Consider the following 15,481-nt stretch of genomic DNA (forward strand, 5'->3'; position numbering starts at 1 on the left):
AAGGGGTCCCCACAGACCCCAGCAGTCTCCTCTCCTGAACTTGCCTGGAGTTCTCAGTTGACACTAACCATGCACTCTTGTGACAGCTCTTCCGTCATTGACCTGCACTGTCGCTTAATAATTACCTTTTCGTTGTTTATACCTCTTCTGCAAGGTTAAATTGTAGGTTTCTTGAGGACAGAGCTGTCTTGTACTTATCCGTTCTTCACTGCCCTTGGATTGGAATCCCAGCTCTATGACCTTGGACGAATTCTTTCACTTCCCTGCTTCTCAGTTTCCTTGTCTGCCAGTGGAGGCAGTCGTGCCTGCCTTGCAGGGCATTATGAGAGCCAGCTAGCACAGTGCTGGGCACTAGGAGGTGCTTGGTGAGTGGTAATAACTCTGAATCACTAGACAAAGCCCTGCACACAGAAGCTGAGGAAATGAGCAGAGTTGAATATGCCAAAGCAAGGTTTAAACACATGTGGAGAAAGAGCTAGTTATGGACTCGTGAAAGTTCATGATGAGGACGCCATTTCCTCTGACCTTGGGCTTGAATGACAATTTACAACCCTATTTTTATTTATGACTCTTTCATGACCATTTGACAGTCATTTCAAGTTCATCACGTCTTCTAAGCCCAAAAGGATGGGTGATCTGATTTGGGATGTGGAGACTTTGTTGGTATCCTCAGTGCAACTCTTACATTTACACATCAGCTCTTGCCTGAGTGGGGACACTTTTTCCAGCCATGTGGCAAGTGGCAACACCCAGGACTGATTTAATGGGTAATCTAATGACTGATCCCTGGAGGTTTCTGGCTTCCTTAGGAATTGTCTTTAAAAGCAGCCATAGCAGAGCCAGCCCTGATGGCCTAGTGGTTAAAGTTTGGTGCGCTCCCCTTTGGCAGCCCAGGTTTGGTTCCAGAGCACAGAACCACACCACTCATCTGTCAGTAGCCATGCTGTGGTGGTGGCTCACATAGAAGAACTAGAAGGACCTACAACTGGAATATACAACTATGCACTGAGGCTTTGGGGAGGAAACAAAAAAAGAGAGAGGAAGCTTGGCAACAGATGTTAGCTCAGGAAGAATGTTTTCTAGCAAAAAAAAAAAAAAAAAGCAGCCAGAGTAGGGAGTGATTGAGACCAACAGCATCAAAATTAAAAAGAAATGGTGACAAGGATGAGGAAGAATGTATAAAAGACATAAATAACATTGCGTGAGTTTCCCCCATTTCCCGTATGGTGAGCACATCTGCCAAAATTCAAGATGTGTATCATCCACTCAGCAACTGGCAGATTGCCTAGGAGCGGAGCGGAAGATGCTTACTTATGGAGGGGTCGGGTCTGCCTTGATTCTGCCATATCTCTCTTTGTAATGGAGCCATGTTACAATGAAGAAATGGGTTGTGTGACATTCTCATCACCTTCTTTGGTTTCTTATAAATACACACTTCCTTGCCTTACACTCCCTTTTAAAGGTTCCTGGGAGGAAAGTACATAAAACAGATATAGTAGGTACTGCCTTTGCTGCATCTATTACCGTCTCAGCTTAGTAGAACACAAAAGTGTAGGTCAGATGAGCTCCTTTTCAGTACTGGTACTAGGGGACAGGACAAATAAGGACTCTTGCCTACCTTTGATTGGTTGATTGATTTGGTTTGTTGGCTTACACAATGCCTTGCTCCAAAAATAATCTGAGACAACACTCACCAAACAGACTGTGTTGTCACCTTCTGTACACTGTAGTTGTATGTTAGGGGCACAGTTAGATTTATGATAATATACAAGCTTTTATCCGGTGTTAGAGACACTAGTTAGAAGCAGGGTTACAAAGAGAAATGAAGCCATCCCTGATCTGAAGGTGCTTGCTATCTTATGGTGGAAACAGACATAATGAAGTATAATAAAAGTGAAATGGCAATGATTGCCCTTCTAGAACTGTAAAGTGGGTCTAACAGTCATGTTTTTTGTTGTGGGTGGGTTTTTTTTAACTGAATATCTCGAGACTCATTACCTGACACGGAATTTTTTTTCGTTTGGAATTTTATTTAAAGTACTTCAAAAATCTTAACAATAAAAATCCCATTCAGTGGGCCGGCCCAGTGGAACAGCGTTTAAGTGCGCATGTTCCGCTTCGGTGGCCCAGGGTTCGCAGGTTCAGATCCCAGGTACGGACATGGCACCACTTGTCAAGCCATGCTGTGGTAGGTGTCCCACATATAAAGTGGAGGAAGATGGGCACGGATGTTAGCTCAGGGCCAGTCTTCCTCAGCAAAAAGAGGAGGATTGGCAGCGGATGTTAGCTCAGGGCTAATCTTCCTCAAAAAAGAAATAATAATCCCGTTCAGTTATGTATCTAAGAAATTTCCCTTCATGGAAAGAATGCAGCAATATAAAATGAGTGCTGCCCTGCATAATCCAGGACATTTCTTCACTGTGGCTATGGGGGCTGAGAGGATGGTGTCACTCATCTCTCTAAGAGGTTTGCAGAGGGCTCCCAGAGGAGTTGATGTCCAAGTTGAATCTTGAACAACGGATATAAGTCCTCATGAGAGTTCTGGCTCTGTGAGCTGCAGTGAGTGTAACACATGTGGAAGTCAGCTACAAAGCTTGCCGTGTCGTCTTGCTCTGTGCTTACTCCTCTAGCAGATATTTTTTTTTATCACTGCTACTATAGCTTCCAGCAAGGACCCCAGGATTGAGGCTTTCATTTGATTTGTATCCATGATTCATAGACCCGCCTCCCCTTCCTATGGGGTCAACAGTGCTTGCAAGAACCTAGAGGATGAGTGATTTTGCGTATAAGATAAGGAAGCCTGCCCTGAACACCAGCAAGTTTAATCCAGTTCCATCTAAAAAAAACAATTGGCCTTGGGCAACTTATTTCTAATTGTCTACGTCATTCTGTGTGTGTGTGCATGTGTGTGCATGCGCATGTACACACAAGCTGTGTATAAATAGCACATTTCCAGTCTGTGTAAAATGTAATGATGAGCAGCGCATGACAGTAGGCTTAGCCCCTGAAGATTACCCAGGAAAGAAGGCAGTTACCTAGCAGAGCTGCTGCTAATAATTAGGGAAGGAAGAGCCCATGTCCTGTGCCACTCAGCAGCATCAACCATTTAAATGACAGCCGGTTTGTTTAGCTCTGTAAAACCCCCATTCTTAATGGGCCGGGAGTTAATTTCTGGTCAAGAGCGCTGCTTTGGATTGTCATCGTCTCTGTTAGCACTGTAAGATCAGGTATGACATGATGACTGAAAAGTCCCAACTAGAAACCATGATGAATGAGCAAAACAGGAATTGCCTTTAATGTCTCTTTTTAATTTGTAAGTGAAGAAAAACTATTTTTGAAACCTTGTGGACTTTCAGTTTTTAACAGGGCCACATTGCCAGTTTTTCGGTTGACAAGAAAACCATAATGCTTTCTTTGGCTCGAGTGAGCGATGAGAAGTGTCACAGCACTCCTTATGTAAGAATGGCTCTCAACAGGACTGATTGTGAGGAAAATTAATAGGCTTCCCATTGTTACTGTGCTTTTTTGCCAGGATATTTCATTAGTGTAAACACTGAACCCGTTGTCATCTTGTTTAGCCACTTGACCCTGGTGATTTTCAATTCTGTGTGCCGTGATGAGGTACAGCAGTGGCATGCACGAGACAGGCACTAATTATGGGAAGCGGGATCATTGCTGACCCAGGACAAGATTAACTGCTCCTTTGCCGTCTTTATTCTGGGACATTAGCACTGTCTGGTTATCTTGCTTCAGTTGAGGGATTCAGGACAATAGCGGCGCTGATGGTAACGTCGGCAATTTCCCTGTTTGTTTTGCAGGTCACAGCCAGGGGCTTTGGGCCGCTGTTACAGTTTGCCTACACCGCCAAGCTGTTACTCAGCAGAGAAAACATCCGCGAGGTCATCCGCTGTGCCGAGTTCCTGCGCATGCACAACCTGGAGGACTCCTGCTTCAGCTTCCTGCAGACCCAGCTCCTGAACAGCGAGGATGGCCTGTTTGTGTGCCGCAAGGACACTGCGTGCCAGCGCCCACACGAGGACCATGAGAACTCCGCGGGAGAGGAAGAGGAGGAAGAGGAAGAGAGGATGGATTCAGAGACTGCCAAGATGGCTTGCCCCAGGGACCAGATGCTTCCAGACCCCATCAGCTTTGAGGCTGCTGCCATCCCAGTAGCGGAAAAGGAAGAAGTTTTGCTGCGCGAGTCCGACGTGCCGACGGACACCAAGGAGAGCTCCGAAAAGAACGCGTTAACGCAGTACCCCAGATACAAGAAATACCAGCTTGCATGTACCAAGAATGTCTACAATGCATCATCACACAGTACCTCAGGTTTTGCAAGCACATTCAGTGAAGATAACTCTGGCAGCAGCCTCAAGCCGGGGCTTGCCATGGGGCAGATTAAAAGTGAGCCACCCAGTGAAGAGAACGAGGAAGAGAGCATCACGCTCTGCCTGTCCGGAGATGAGCCTGACGTCAAGGACAGACCGGGGGATGTCGAAATGGACCGGAAACAGCCCAGCCCCGCCCCTGACCCCGCCCCGCCTGCCGGGCCCGCCTGCCTGGAGGGAGCCCGGAGCGTGTCCTCTCCCTCCTGTCTAAGGTCTCTGTTCAGCATAACAAAAAGTGTGGAGTTGTCTGGCCTGCCCGGTACATCTCAGCAGCACTTTGCCAGGAGTTCAGCGTGCCCTTTTGACAAGGGCATCACTCAGGGTGACCTTAAAAGTGACTACGCCCCTTTTCCGGGGAATTATGGACAGCCCCACATGGGCCAGAAGGACTCGTCCAACTTCACCATGGGGTCGCCCCTCAAGGGGCCTGGGTTGGAGGCTCTCTGTAAACAGGAAGGAGAGCTGGACCGGAGAAGTGTGATCTTCTCCTCGAGTACTTGTGACCAAGTGAGCACTTCAGTGCATTCGTATTCTGGGGTAAGCAGTTTGGACAAAGACCTCTCTGAGCCGGTGCCAAAGGGTCTGTGGGTGGGGGCTGGCCAGACCCTCCCCAGCTCACAGGCCTACCCCCACGGTGGGCTGATGGCTGACCACTTGCCAGGAAGGATGCGGCCCAACACTAGCTGCCCGGTGCCAATCAAAGTCTGCCCTCGCTCGCCCCCCTTGGAGACCAGGACCAGGACTTCCAGCTCCTGCTCCTCCTATTCTTACGCAGAGGACGGCAGCGGGGGCTCGCCCTGCAGCCTCCCTCTCTGTGAGTTCTCCTCCTCGCCCTGCTCCCAGGGAGCCAGATTCCTTGCCACAGAACATCAGGAACCAGGCCTGATGGCAGATGGAATGTACAACCAAGTTCGACCCCAAATTAAATGTGAGCAGTCTTACGGAACCAACTCCAGCGACGAATCCGGATCGTTCTCGGAAGCAGACAGTGAGTCGTGTCCTGTGCAGGACAGGGGCCAGGAGGTAGGGAACCCACATAAATTCAAGCATGTGACCCACTCTCTCAGTCCTTTATCTGGACTCTCCCTTCCCCCCACCACTCCTAATCTGTTCTCATTTGCCAAGATTAAAGGTTACAGGAACAGACTGCCTCCCCCAGCCATGGAGGCAGGATGCTTCAAGGTGATTCCAAATTAACCACTTTCGTCCTAGAAGGCACATGATATTTGATCTAGATTTCGATGCTCAACAAGCAGAGGGAAGCTGCTTAGTGAAAAAAGTAAGTCTAATGCATGAAATGCTCAGGTACCTCAGATCTGCCCCCAACCCCGTCCTCTTTCTCCTCCATCCGCTTTGAAAGGAGTCATCACCCTCATCCTTGCTCCTCACCCCTTCAGCGTGAAGGAAAATGTAGAATCAATTCAAAATTGATTGATTGACAGTAGATAGCCCCAGACTAAACAGGTGCTCTCCCAGCACCCTCTAGGTTTTCCTTGTCAACAGGAGACCCTGGGCCCATCCCTTGTCCAGTGCGATGCAGATGATGGACAGCTCACCATCCATCCTGGTCCCAGGGTCACTGCAGAGGCACCTTAGTCAGTCACACGTAACTGCATAATGTATCATTTCCCAAGCTCCCCACAAACAGTGCAAATTCATTTTGAGGAGTAGTGGGTTTGCATAGCGGTTTCTGTCCACCCTGAGAGTAAAGTGCTTTATAGATAAAAATTCCCAAAGGCTCCATCCGTGTCTTACCAATGCTGGGAGAGGGGGCAGGAGCAACACCAGCCACATTGTGAGCAAGACTCACATGGCTAAGGAGAGAAAAGAATGGATGCCCCGTGTGTTCCACCCTCCCCCTGTGACATGAGAGGCACCTGGAAAGGTCTGAGGGAGTCTGTGTCATGATCTGGCACCGTCTTGCTGATTGATGAGGAACCAACTTGAGACTGTCACCTGTGTCTCAGACCTGCGTCAGGAGCAGGAGTGAGCAAACCCATGGTGAGGTCCCTCCTCAGAGGTGCTTACCCAAAAAACACGGGAGGAACTGAAGCGTGGTCTACATTAAGCCAGTCCCTCAGTGCATCTGAGCTCCCTGAATGTTAGCCTCCAGTAAAGCAGGGATGTTAACCCAACCAGACAGCAGAAATGCCACGTGGGGTGAGGTGGCTTTGCACAGAGCCACGTGCGGTTTATTCATCCTCTGCAAGACTGGCAAGAAGCACATGAGGTTTTAGTTTGGGCATGTTTTGAAAATAGATTCCAAAGCTCCCTGTGCCAGCTGCAGAAATGCCCCATGGTCACTTCCTCCTCCTTGCTAGCTAGCTCTTCTGTACTGCCTGGCAAAAATGGAGAAATACAGAAACATACTGAAAGGATTTAATTTAGCTAAAAGACATTATAAAGGATATTTGAATGGGAACTATTGAATACACCATATCCCCTCTGGTTTGGGGTGGAGGGTTGTGCCCAATGCCACAAGCCAGAGTCACATCTGTGTCCCTGCCCTGAGAGGATTGAGGTTTTGTGAAAACAGTAAAAGGTTGTGCTCTCTCCTTCCTTACTCTTTTCTTTCGCTCTGATCACAACTATTGTGAGGTTTTCTTTTTTTGCCTGAACGTGTTCATGAGCATCCCTGATGCAGAAGCCTAGTCACTGGTCCAGTTCATCCGCATAATGGTGTGTCTTGCCAAGGATTGGTGTCTCAAGAAAAGGACAAATGTCTCCGAGTCTTTGTTTTTCTGTCTCTCCCTTAAGAGGAGCCCCACAATTTCGCTAAAGGGGTTGTGTTTTTATGACATTTGCGTATGTTCAAGGAACATACGTTCAAGGAACTGTCAGTTTCAGATAATTCTCCTTTTGTTTCTCTAACATCCCAAAAGAGAGCTTAAAGTCACTTCTTGGAACTAAATGCCACCAACAAGAGCGCATGTGTTTTTCCTGTGTTCAGGCTATGTCACTTGTCTACCTTAGAACTTTTTCTAAGTGAAACAGTTAAAAGGAGGACTCATTCAACCCGTAAAATAGTCATGAACAGAACTAATGTCCCCTCAAAAAATACCACTGCTTTAAAAAATATTTTTATTTTTACTTTTCAAAAAGAAAAGTCTTCTTTTCATTTCTAAAAAGTGAAAGAAGAGACATTTAGCAAAGCTCTCCACCTTTTCAGGAATCACACTTAGCCCCTCTTGGTAGTACATTTTGGGCAAGATTGTTGTAATAAACCTAAGGTTGTTCCCAATTTGACATTTTAGTGTTCCTAGTAGAAGAGATTAGGTTTTCCAAGAATTGTCTCAGGGGCTGGCGCCATGGCCTAGTGGTTAAGTTTGGCGTGCTCCACTTCAGTGGCCTGGGTTCCACTCCTGGGTGCAGATCTACACCACTTGTCGGTGGCCATGTTGTGGTGACGACCCACATACAAAATAGAGGAAGATTGGCACAGATGTTAGCTCAGGGCTAATCATCCTCAGCAAAACAATAAATAAATAAAATTTTTAAAAAGAACTGTCTCAGGGACTCGACCTGACTGCTCCTCTTTGAGTTAATAACTTGCTTTCAAGAGTTACTTTGACCCTGGTGGAAGGGTTGTCCTCAGTTATAACCTTGAAGGGAAATCCTTCACAAGATGAATCATAACTTGTTTTCCTGAACTGATCCAGAAGAAGCAACATCTATGGGGCTCATTCTGCCCCAGTCTGCTCTGGTATAAGGTCCAGGTGACTTCTCTTCCAAGCAAACCCCAAGGAGACACCAGAGTCAGAAACCAAAGAAAGAGTTCTCACCCCTGGCAAGCCACCAGCCCATCACTTCCGACTGACAAGCCCACGCTCCTTCCCACTGCGTCTTCCTCCATCTCTGTAGGGAGCCAAAATGTTAGGTCAGGAGCAAAGTGTTAGTGTACCTATAAGATGTTCTAGTTATCTGTAAGATGTTCTCGTTATACCCCGTTAACTCTCCCATCTCAACATTGACTTCTCTCATCCTTTTTAACTATTCCCCAGCTTTGAAGAAAGCTTCAAGGAGCACAGTATTGTCCTTTATCAACCATCAGCTTTCTAAAATTACTTTCTTTTTTTAAGTAATCAAACACAGCATACCTATCCCCTGACATACCAAATGTAACAGGCTTTCTCTGTGCCTACAACAGTATGCAAACATCTATTCACATCTCTGGGGGTTTGGGTTTTATTGTGAAGGCATTTACTGTATAATTACTCAGCAACTAGCTTTTTTCCCCGTAGCTATCTGCTGTGCCCATGCCTCTAAGTCAATCATGTAGGGCTCACGGCTGCTTCTTTAATATCCGCGGGTCCCGTGTCACAGTTTATTCAGCTATGACCTATCAACAGCCATTCCAGTTGCTTCCATTTTTTCCTGCTAATAAACATGACTGCAGTAATCATTCTTGGGAACACATTTAGCAGTGGTGCTTTTATTTTTGTGGGCCAGAGCCCCCTAAATGGGTTCAAGATTATGCTAACGTGTTAAATAACTACCTTACTACTTTCCAAAAAGGTTGTAGCAATTCACCTATCCTCAACAATTTATGAGAGTCCATTTCCCCCTGTTCCTACTAGTTAGTACCAGTTGTTACCAGTCCTTTTGATTTTTGCCCATCTGATGGGCCAAAAATGATGACTACTAATGAGGTTGACACCTTTTCTTCTGTATATTCGCCATTTATATTTCCTTTCCTGTAACTAGCCAGTTTACATCTTTGCCCATTTTTCTTTTGTGTTGTTTGACTTTAATCAATTTATAGGAAACTTATCTTAAATATAGGACTGTTAACCCTTTCTTGTAAACATTGACCATATTTTCTCCTAGTCTGTTTTTTTATTTATGGTATCTCTTTCCGTATAGAAAAATTTAAGTTTTATGTAATCAAGTTATCAGTCTTTTTCATTATGACTTCTGGGTTTGCTGTGTTACTTAAAAAGTCAACTTGGGGAATTTCTTCTTACCTCCAATGATGAAAAAAATGAACGTGTCCTATTAAGTGAAAAAAGTAACAAAAACAGTATGCATAACAAAGTCCTAGTTTACTTCCTAAATAAAGATATTATAAATAATAAAGCCAGTAAAGAAAATGAGATAAAAATAGGAGGCAAAGTTAGAGAGAGAGAATATTGAGAAAGTTTCATTTCTATGTATTTCTGTAATGTTTTAATTTTATATATGAGTGTCTTACACAGGTTCTTTAATTGAGATATAATTCACATACCATAAAACTCACCCTGTTAAAGTGAACAATCTGGTGGTTTTTAATGCTTCACAAAGTTGTATGACCATCACCACTGTCTAATTCCAGAACATTTTCATCACCTCAAGAAGAAACCCCATATCCGTTGGCAGTCACTCCTCATTGCCCCATCTCCTTAACCCCAGGCAACCACTAATCTACCTTCTGTCTCTATAGATTTGCCTGTTCTGGATAATTCATTTCAATGGAATCTTACGATATGTGGCCTTTTGTGTCTGGCTCCTGTCACTGAGCATAATGTTTTCAAGGTTTATCCTTGCCATCGATGTACCCACTGGGTACATTATCATGTATCAGTTCTCCACTCCTTTTTATTGCTGAATAATATTCCGCTGTGTGGATATACCACATTTTGTTGATCCATTCATCAGTTGAGGGACATTTGGGTTATTTCCACTTTTAGCTGTTATCAATAATGCTGCTGTGAGCATTTGTGTACAAGTTCTTCGTAGACATATGGTTTCAATTCTCTTCATTATCTACCTGGGAGTGGAATTGCTGAATCATATGACAACTCTATGTTTAACCTTTTAAGGTGCTACCAAACTGTTTTTTAGGGTAACTGCACCATTTTATTTTCCCACCAGCAGTGTATAAGGGATTCAGTTTCTCCACATCCTCACCAAGACTGGTTACTGTACATTTTTTTTTTACCATAGCCATTCTAGTGGGTGTGAAGTGCTATCTCATTGTGGTTTACAGGTTCGGTTTTAAAATTTGAAAACTATAGAAAAGTCACAAGCATTTTCCAAGTAGTAAGCTTCTTAGTGAGACGGTTTTGTACCACAACATTTCTAATTAATTGTGGGTTTTAGAAAAGAAGCACTAGAAAGACATATATTTGCACAGCTAAAAGTATTGATTAGTTGGACTTGGTTAATTAACATGTTTCATGTCGACATGGATAAAAGTGTGAAAGCAAATATGTGTATACATGTGTGTTGTGTGGGGCGGGGGGAGCAGAGAGAAATGAGGTCCAGAACAAACACTGAAATGTTAGAGAGGAGCCGTGTCTGACTCTAACGCTTCCACCCAAATGCTGGCTTCCAGACATATGTAGAATTTTTACAATCATTTTTGTGGTTTGTTAAATCAGGCGTCTTTTTAAAAGTGTCTGTAATTGATCTGGTTAATAAAAGGAAAACCTTGCTGGGCAGCATAGAAGTCAGCCGTATTTTTAATTAAAACAATGTGTCATGTTGTCTAGAAAGATGTTAGCATCTGGAATTCAAAGCGTACTGTATGTCTAGAAGGAGAAACCATGTGATAAAGAAAGATCAGGCTGATAAACAGAAATGATAGCTAACACTTCACATCCATAAGGCAATTCAGACTTCCAAAAGGCTTTCTCCATCTATTATCCAATTTTATTCTTCATGGCGACCCTATATGCCAAGTAGGGTGGGCATTATCTCCCTCTGACCCACACATCCTTGAACAACTTCAGGACGGAGAAACAACAGACCTGCCTGAGATCACACAGCTAATTAATTGCAGTATCACAGCTAAATCCCAGATGTCCTGTGTTTGTTCCAGAAACTGGACCATGAGCATAGAAAATAGAAGGACAATTGTACAGGAAACACTTCGTAGACCGGGAGGCAAGATTTTGTCATTGGCATCTACCTGCCTAGCACTGAGCTGGCTATCCCCATTCCAGCAGCGCTGGAATCATCAGCCCAGTGGCATCTTGCTTCCTCCCCTGCCCGCTTACAGAGATCTGAGTGTCTTGTAAGAGCATAGGTGTTAAAGGCTTTGGAGAGTTGACTGCACTACCACAGCTCAGGGTACTGAGTTATGATCCAATTCTTCCAGCCTCTGTTCAACATCTGGTAGTAAAACCAAGAAAGAAGATAGGACGGAAGGTTCACAGACCTTCCACTGGGATTTCTAGAGGAAATAGATGCTTGTTTTCGGCTTTTTCTGCAACATTTACGTCCCTGTCTTGCTTCTGCAGTAACCCCATCCAGCAGATCAGCAACACCAGGCATATGAGGTGGGCTCAGAGGCCTGGTGAGGGGAGGTGGCTGTAGTCCATCTGGTTACCACCCTGTAAACACATGCAGAGAAAACACAGATCTCAGGGAAGCCCACCAGAGCAAGAGAGTCATTGTTTGTGGGGGAATACTTTTCCCCTCTTTTGCCTCATATTTGAATTTTCTGCAAGGAGTTATATTTCTCATATAATTTTTTAAGGGATATTTTTGTTTAACTAGGAGAGAGGGGATGTGGTTTTGGCCACAGAACTGGGGTGGTGGTTGGCAGGGGAGAGGAGGGGAATGGCTGATTTATGCCTGGTGAGAAGGAGGGGCTGGCACCCCAGGGGCTGGCCAGTGGCATCCCCTGGTCAGGCCCTCGAGGAGGAATATTGAAGTTTCATTGACCCTTCAGGTGTCACAGCTTCCTCCCACCTTTTGCCAGCTCCTGGGGCCTGAGGTCCCTCGGCCCACTGCAGGGACCACTCATTTCACTGACTGCTCAAGAGCCAGAGCCCCCGATGGTCTGGCCCCCTTTGGTCACTGCTCAGGAGGCCAGCGCAGGTCCTGCTCCTCCTCTTGTGCTCCAGAGGGAAGAGAAGAGTGAGCACTGTGGCACTGGGTAGAGTCAGCAGGAACGGATTATGCGAGCTGCAATGCCCACACAGGGGCCCCGTTTGGCCCTGGCCTTGCTAACTCAGCAGCTGCCCCTGACTCTCCGAGTCTCTGCTGAGAACCAAAGAGAGGGCAGCCCCTGTGTGGCCACCCCGAGCCTAAGGAGAAATCAGTGCCCTCCATCCCAGGCCCTTCCCCTTCTCCGCAGCCTGCTTAGCCTACATGCCTTCCATGCTTAGCCTTATCTGTGTGTGGTCGGCTGAATATAGCTGCCAGCCGGCTGGCACTTGAGCCAGGTGATGGTGGCAGTTGGCAGGACTCCTCATCTTATCAAGTTGGGTGTTCTGCACTATTTATGAGGGTCTGGTGAATGAAAACCAGACCGCTGCTGAGAAGCAAAATCCTGGAAGAATAGGTGTGTGCAGGGACAGTAAATAAGATGGTAAGCCCTATTGGGCCTATTTGGGTTGTAAGAATTCACCAGAAGAAAGGGAGAGGGCATTAACCTTCTCATTGTGTGTCAGCTTTCCAAGGCCAAGTCTCATTAGCTGACTTCTTTTTTTTTTTTTTTGAGGAAGATTCGCCCTGAGCTAACATCTGTGCCAGTCTTCCTCTGTTTTTTAGTGTGTGGGCCGCCAGCACAGCATGGGCACTAACAGAGTGCTGTAGGTCCATGCCAGAGAACCAAACCCAGGCTGCCAAAGCAGAGCGTGCTGAACTTAAACACTAGGCCACTGGGGCTTGCCCCTCATTAGCTGACTTTTGAGCCCCATTTGGGGAGTGTTTGGGTGCCTCCAAGCCTGAGAATGGAATATTCTCCCAGCCCCAGGAGGGGGGTCTGTGGCTGCTGTTTATCTCCAGGGAAGATGCCCGTTGGCTTGGAACTTACTACTCTGAAAATAGCAAACAGCTGTGGTGAAGTTACCGCCGTGACTTTCCAAGAACACTCCTAGGACTGCCCTCTTGGTCGTCCATGCCACTTCTCCCTGGCTAGAGGGCAAACAGAGCCTTTTCAAAAGAAAAAAGAGTGGTTGGGTTTTGTTTTTTTTCACATGGAAGAAAATCTGTAGCTGACTATTTTCTTTTCCTTTGACCTCCTTAAAAAGCAGCTGGAGTTGCAACAGCTCTGCTGAAATTTTCTATGGCCTTTTGCTTCAAGGACTTTGAAACTAGCGTTGCTGATTTTTCCTCTTTCCTGTCAACCTCTGTCCTGTTTCCCTGGTCTCTTATATTCACTGTCTGGATGATTTTAAGTACAATAGCTCTTGGTGTAGAAGGCCTTTTGACTTTCCCTGTGGCCTGAACTCTAGGTATATATTCTTTCTGGAAATAAGCACAAGTTAGAGCAGAAGCGAACTGCTTTGTTGTCAGCAGAGGGGGAGATCCACGAGGCCCAGAAGAGCTGCAACCTCCGCCGTGCAAACAAGGCTTCTGCCCGGTGTAGAGACATCCGTGTCCCCAACAGACAGACCTCTGTGTCATTTAGGTTCCGTCCAGGATCTGAGTGTCTGTTTGTTATCCAAAGGGTATAAAAGGGAAATCAAACATTCTTTCATATCATCATAAGCCATGTACAAACACGGCTCTGTGGACTAAGCCCTCTCCCGGGCCATAACAAGGAGCTGTTTGTGCTGGCGGCCCATCTTCCGCAGTCGGAGCAGGGCTGAGCGGAGAGTGGGGTCATGTGCACTGTTGCAGTTTTGCTGTCTTGGGCCTAGATTTTGCAGGTGTCATGGGACAGAGTTCACCATATGGAAGCTGAATCAGAGCACCCATTGGGAGCCTGCAGCAAATGCCCCAACCAGCAGGCTCTGAGCTCTGAAGCAATCTGACAGAGCAATTGCACCCAGCCACAGAAAATCAAATGATCACTTAGCATGATTGCCTTTGTGCCTGGGGATTAACTAGCCACAAATGCTGGGATCTGGACTCATGTCTGCCGGCCTCTGATGCCACCAAAGAAAAAGCCTGAGGTCAGGAGAAAATACCTTCGTCTCCCTGCCCTGAACCACACAGACAGAACACTGCAGCTTCTGAATATTAACAAGGGGTTGGTTTCTTTACCCAAAAGTATTTTGATGAAACCAGACCCGCCCATCGTTTTTCTGATTACTCAAGTTCACTTGAGTCTGTTTATTCAGTCTTCTTGAGCTGTGCTGTCCAATACAGTCACCACACGCCACATGTGGCTGTTGAGCCCTGTAAATGTGGCTGGTCTCAATTGTGATGTGCTGGAAGTGTAAAATATGCCTGAGATTTTGAAAATTGAGTGCCCCCCAAAAAGTAAAACATCGCAGTGATTTTTGTATCAATTACATGTTGAAAATATTTTGGATCTATTGCATTAAACTAAATATATTATTAAAATTCATTTCACCTGTTTCTTTTCACTTCTTTTAACGTGGCTACTAGAAAATGTAAAAGCACGTACACAGCTCGCGTTGTTTGCATTGGACAGCGCTGGGCGGGCGCTGGAAGGAAGTTTGGGGTTACAGTGCCATCTGCTGGGCCATCGAAAGTAGACACTACTGTAAGCACGATTGAAGCGATCTGAGCTAGGAGACACTGCATCCCTTGGCCAAGCAACACACAACCTTCCTCCTCCAGGAGCTCCTGAAACAGAACCAGAACTGAGCCCTGAAATCCCTGCGTCATCACTGAGAGTCTTGGAGGGGGTGGTGGCCAACTGCTGGAAGGTGCAGGCCTGTGTTCTCGTCATTCTGTCACCTCATGGGTGCTGAGGAGGCCCTAGACGGTTGCAGTTCTTTTCTTAAGAAATATTTCAAACCACCACGGGGTTGTAAGCAAGCATTTAGCAGAATATGAGGACAGAGATCCATCCCATCAGAGGCCAGTGTCCTCTCTTTGGATAAAGCTTTATGCCTTGATTTGTCAAGAGTTTGAAAGTAGGAATCTTGTTGATAATGTTATTATGCATCAGTTATCTATGGCTACATAACAGATCACCCCAAAACTTCATGGCTTAAAACAACAGTAATCATTTAGCATCTCTCCCCGTTTCTGTGGGTCGGGAATTCAGGAGTGGCCCATCTGAGCACTTCCGGTTAGGGATATCTCGTGAGGTTCAAGTCGGATGTTGGCTGGGGCTTCAGTCATCTGGAGGTCTGACTGGGCCCAGCAAATCCACCTCCAGGGTGGCTCCTTCACATGACTGGCAAGGTGATGCTGCTTGTTGGCTGGAGACCTCAGTTCTCTGCCTCTGACAGGGCTACCTGAGT

At 46.0% G+C, this 15,481-nt stretch overlaps 1 protein-coding gene across 5 annotated transcripts in view; it reads left to right on the forward strand.

The window, feature by feature from the left end:
* Positions 1-15,481, forward strand: part of BACH2 (BTB domain and CNC homolog 2) — a 334,588-nt gene that overhangs the window by 307,161 nt on the left and 11,946 nt on the right. For all 5 annotated transcript variants that reach the window (XM_046676518.1, XM_046676521.1, XM_046676519.1 and 2 more), the window contains exon 5: positions 3,819-5,411. In XM_046676518.1, coding sequence (XP_046532474.1) covers positions 3,819-5,411 — 1,593 coding nt within the window. The remainder of the gene's footprint in view (positions 1-3,818; positions 5,412-15,481) is intronic.

This window comes from Equus quagga, chromosome 11 (assembly GCF_021613505.1).
Source record: "Equus quagga isolate Etosha38 chromosome 11, UCLA_HA_Equagga_1.0, whole genome shotgun sequence".
Classification (NCBI taxonomy): domain Eukaryota; kingdom Metazoa; phylum Chordata; class Mammalia; order Perissodactyla; family Equidae; genus Equus; species Equus quagga.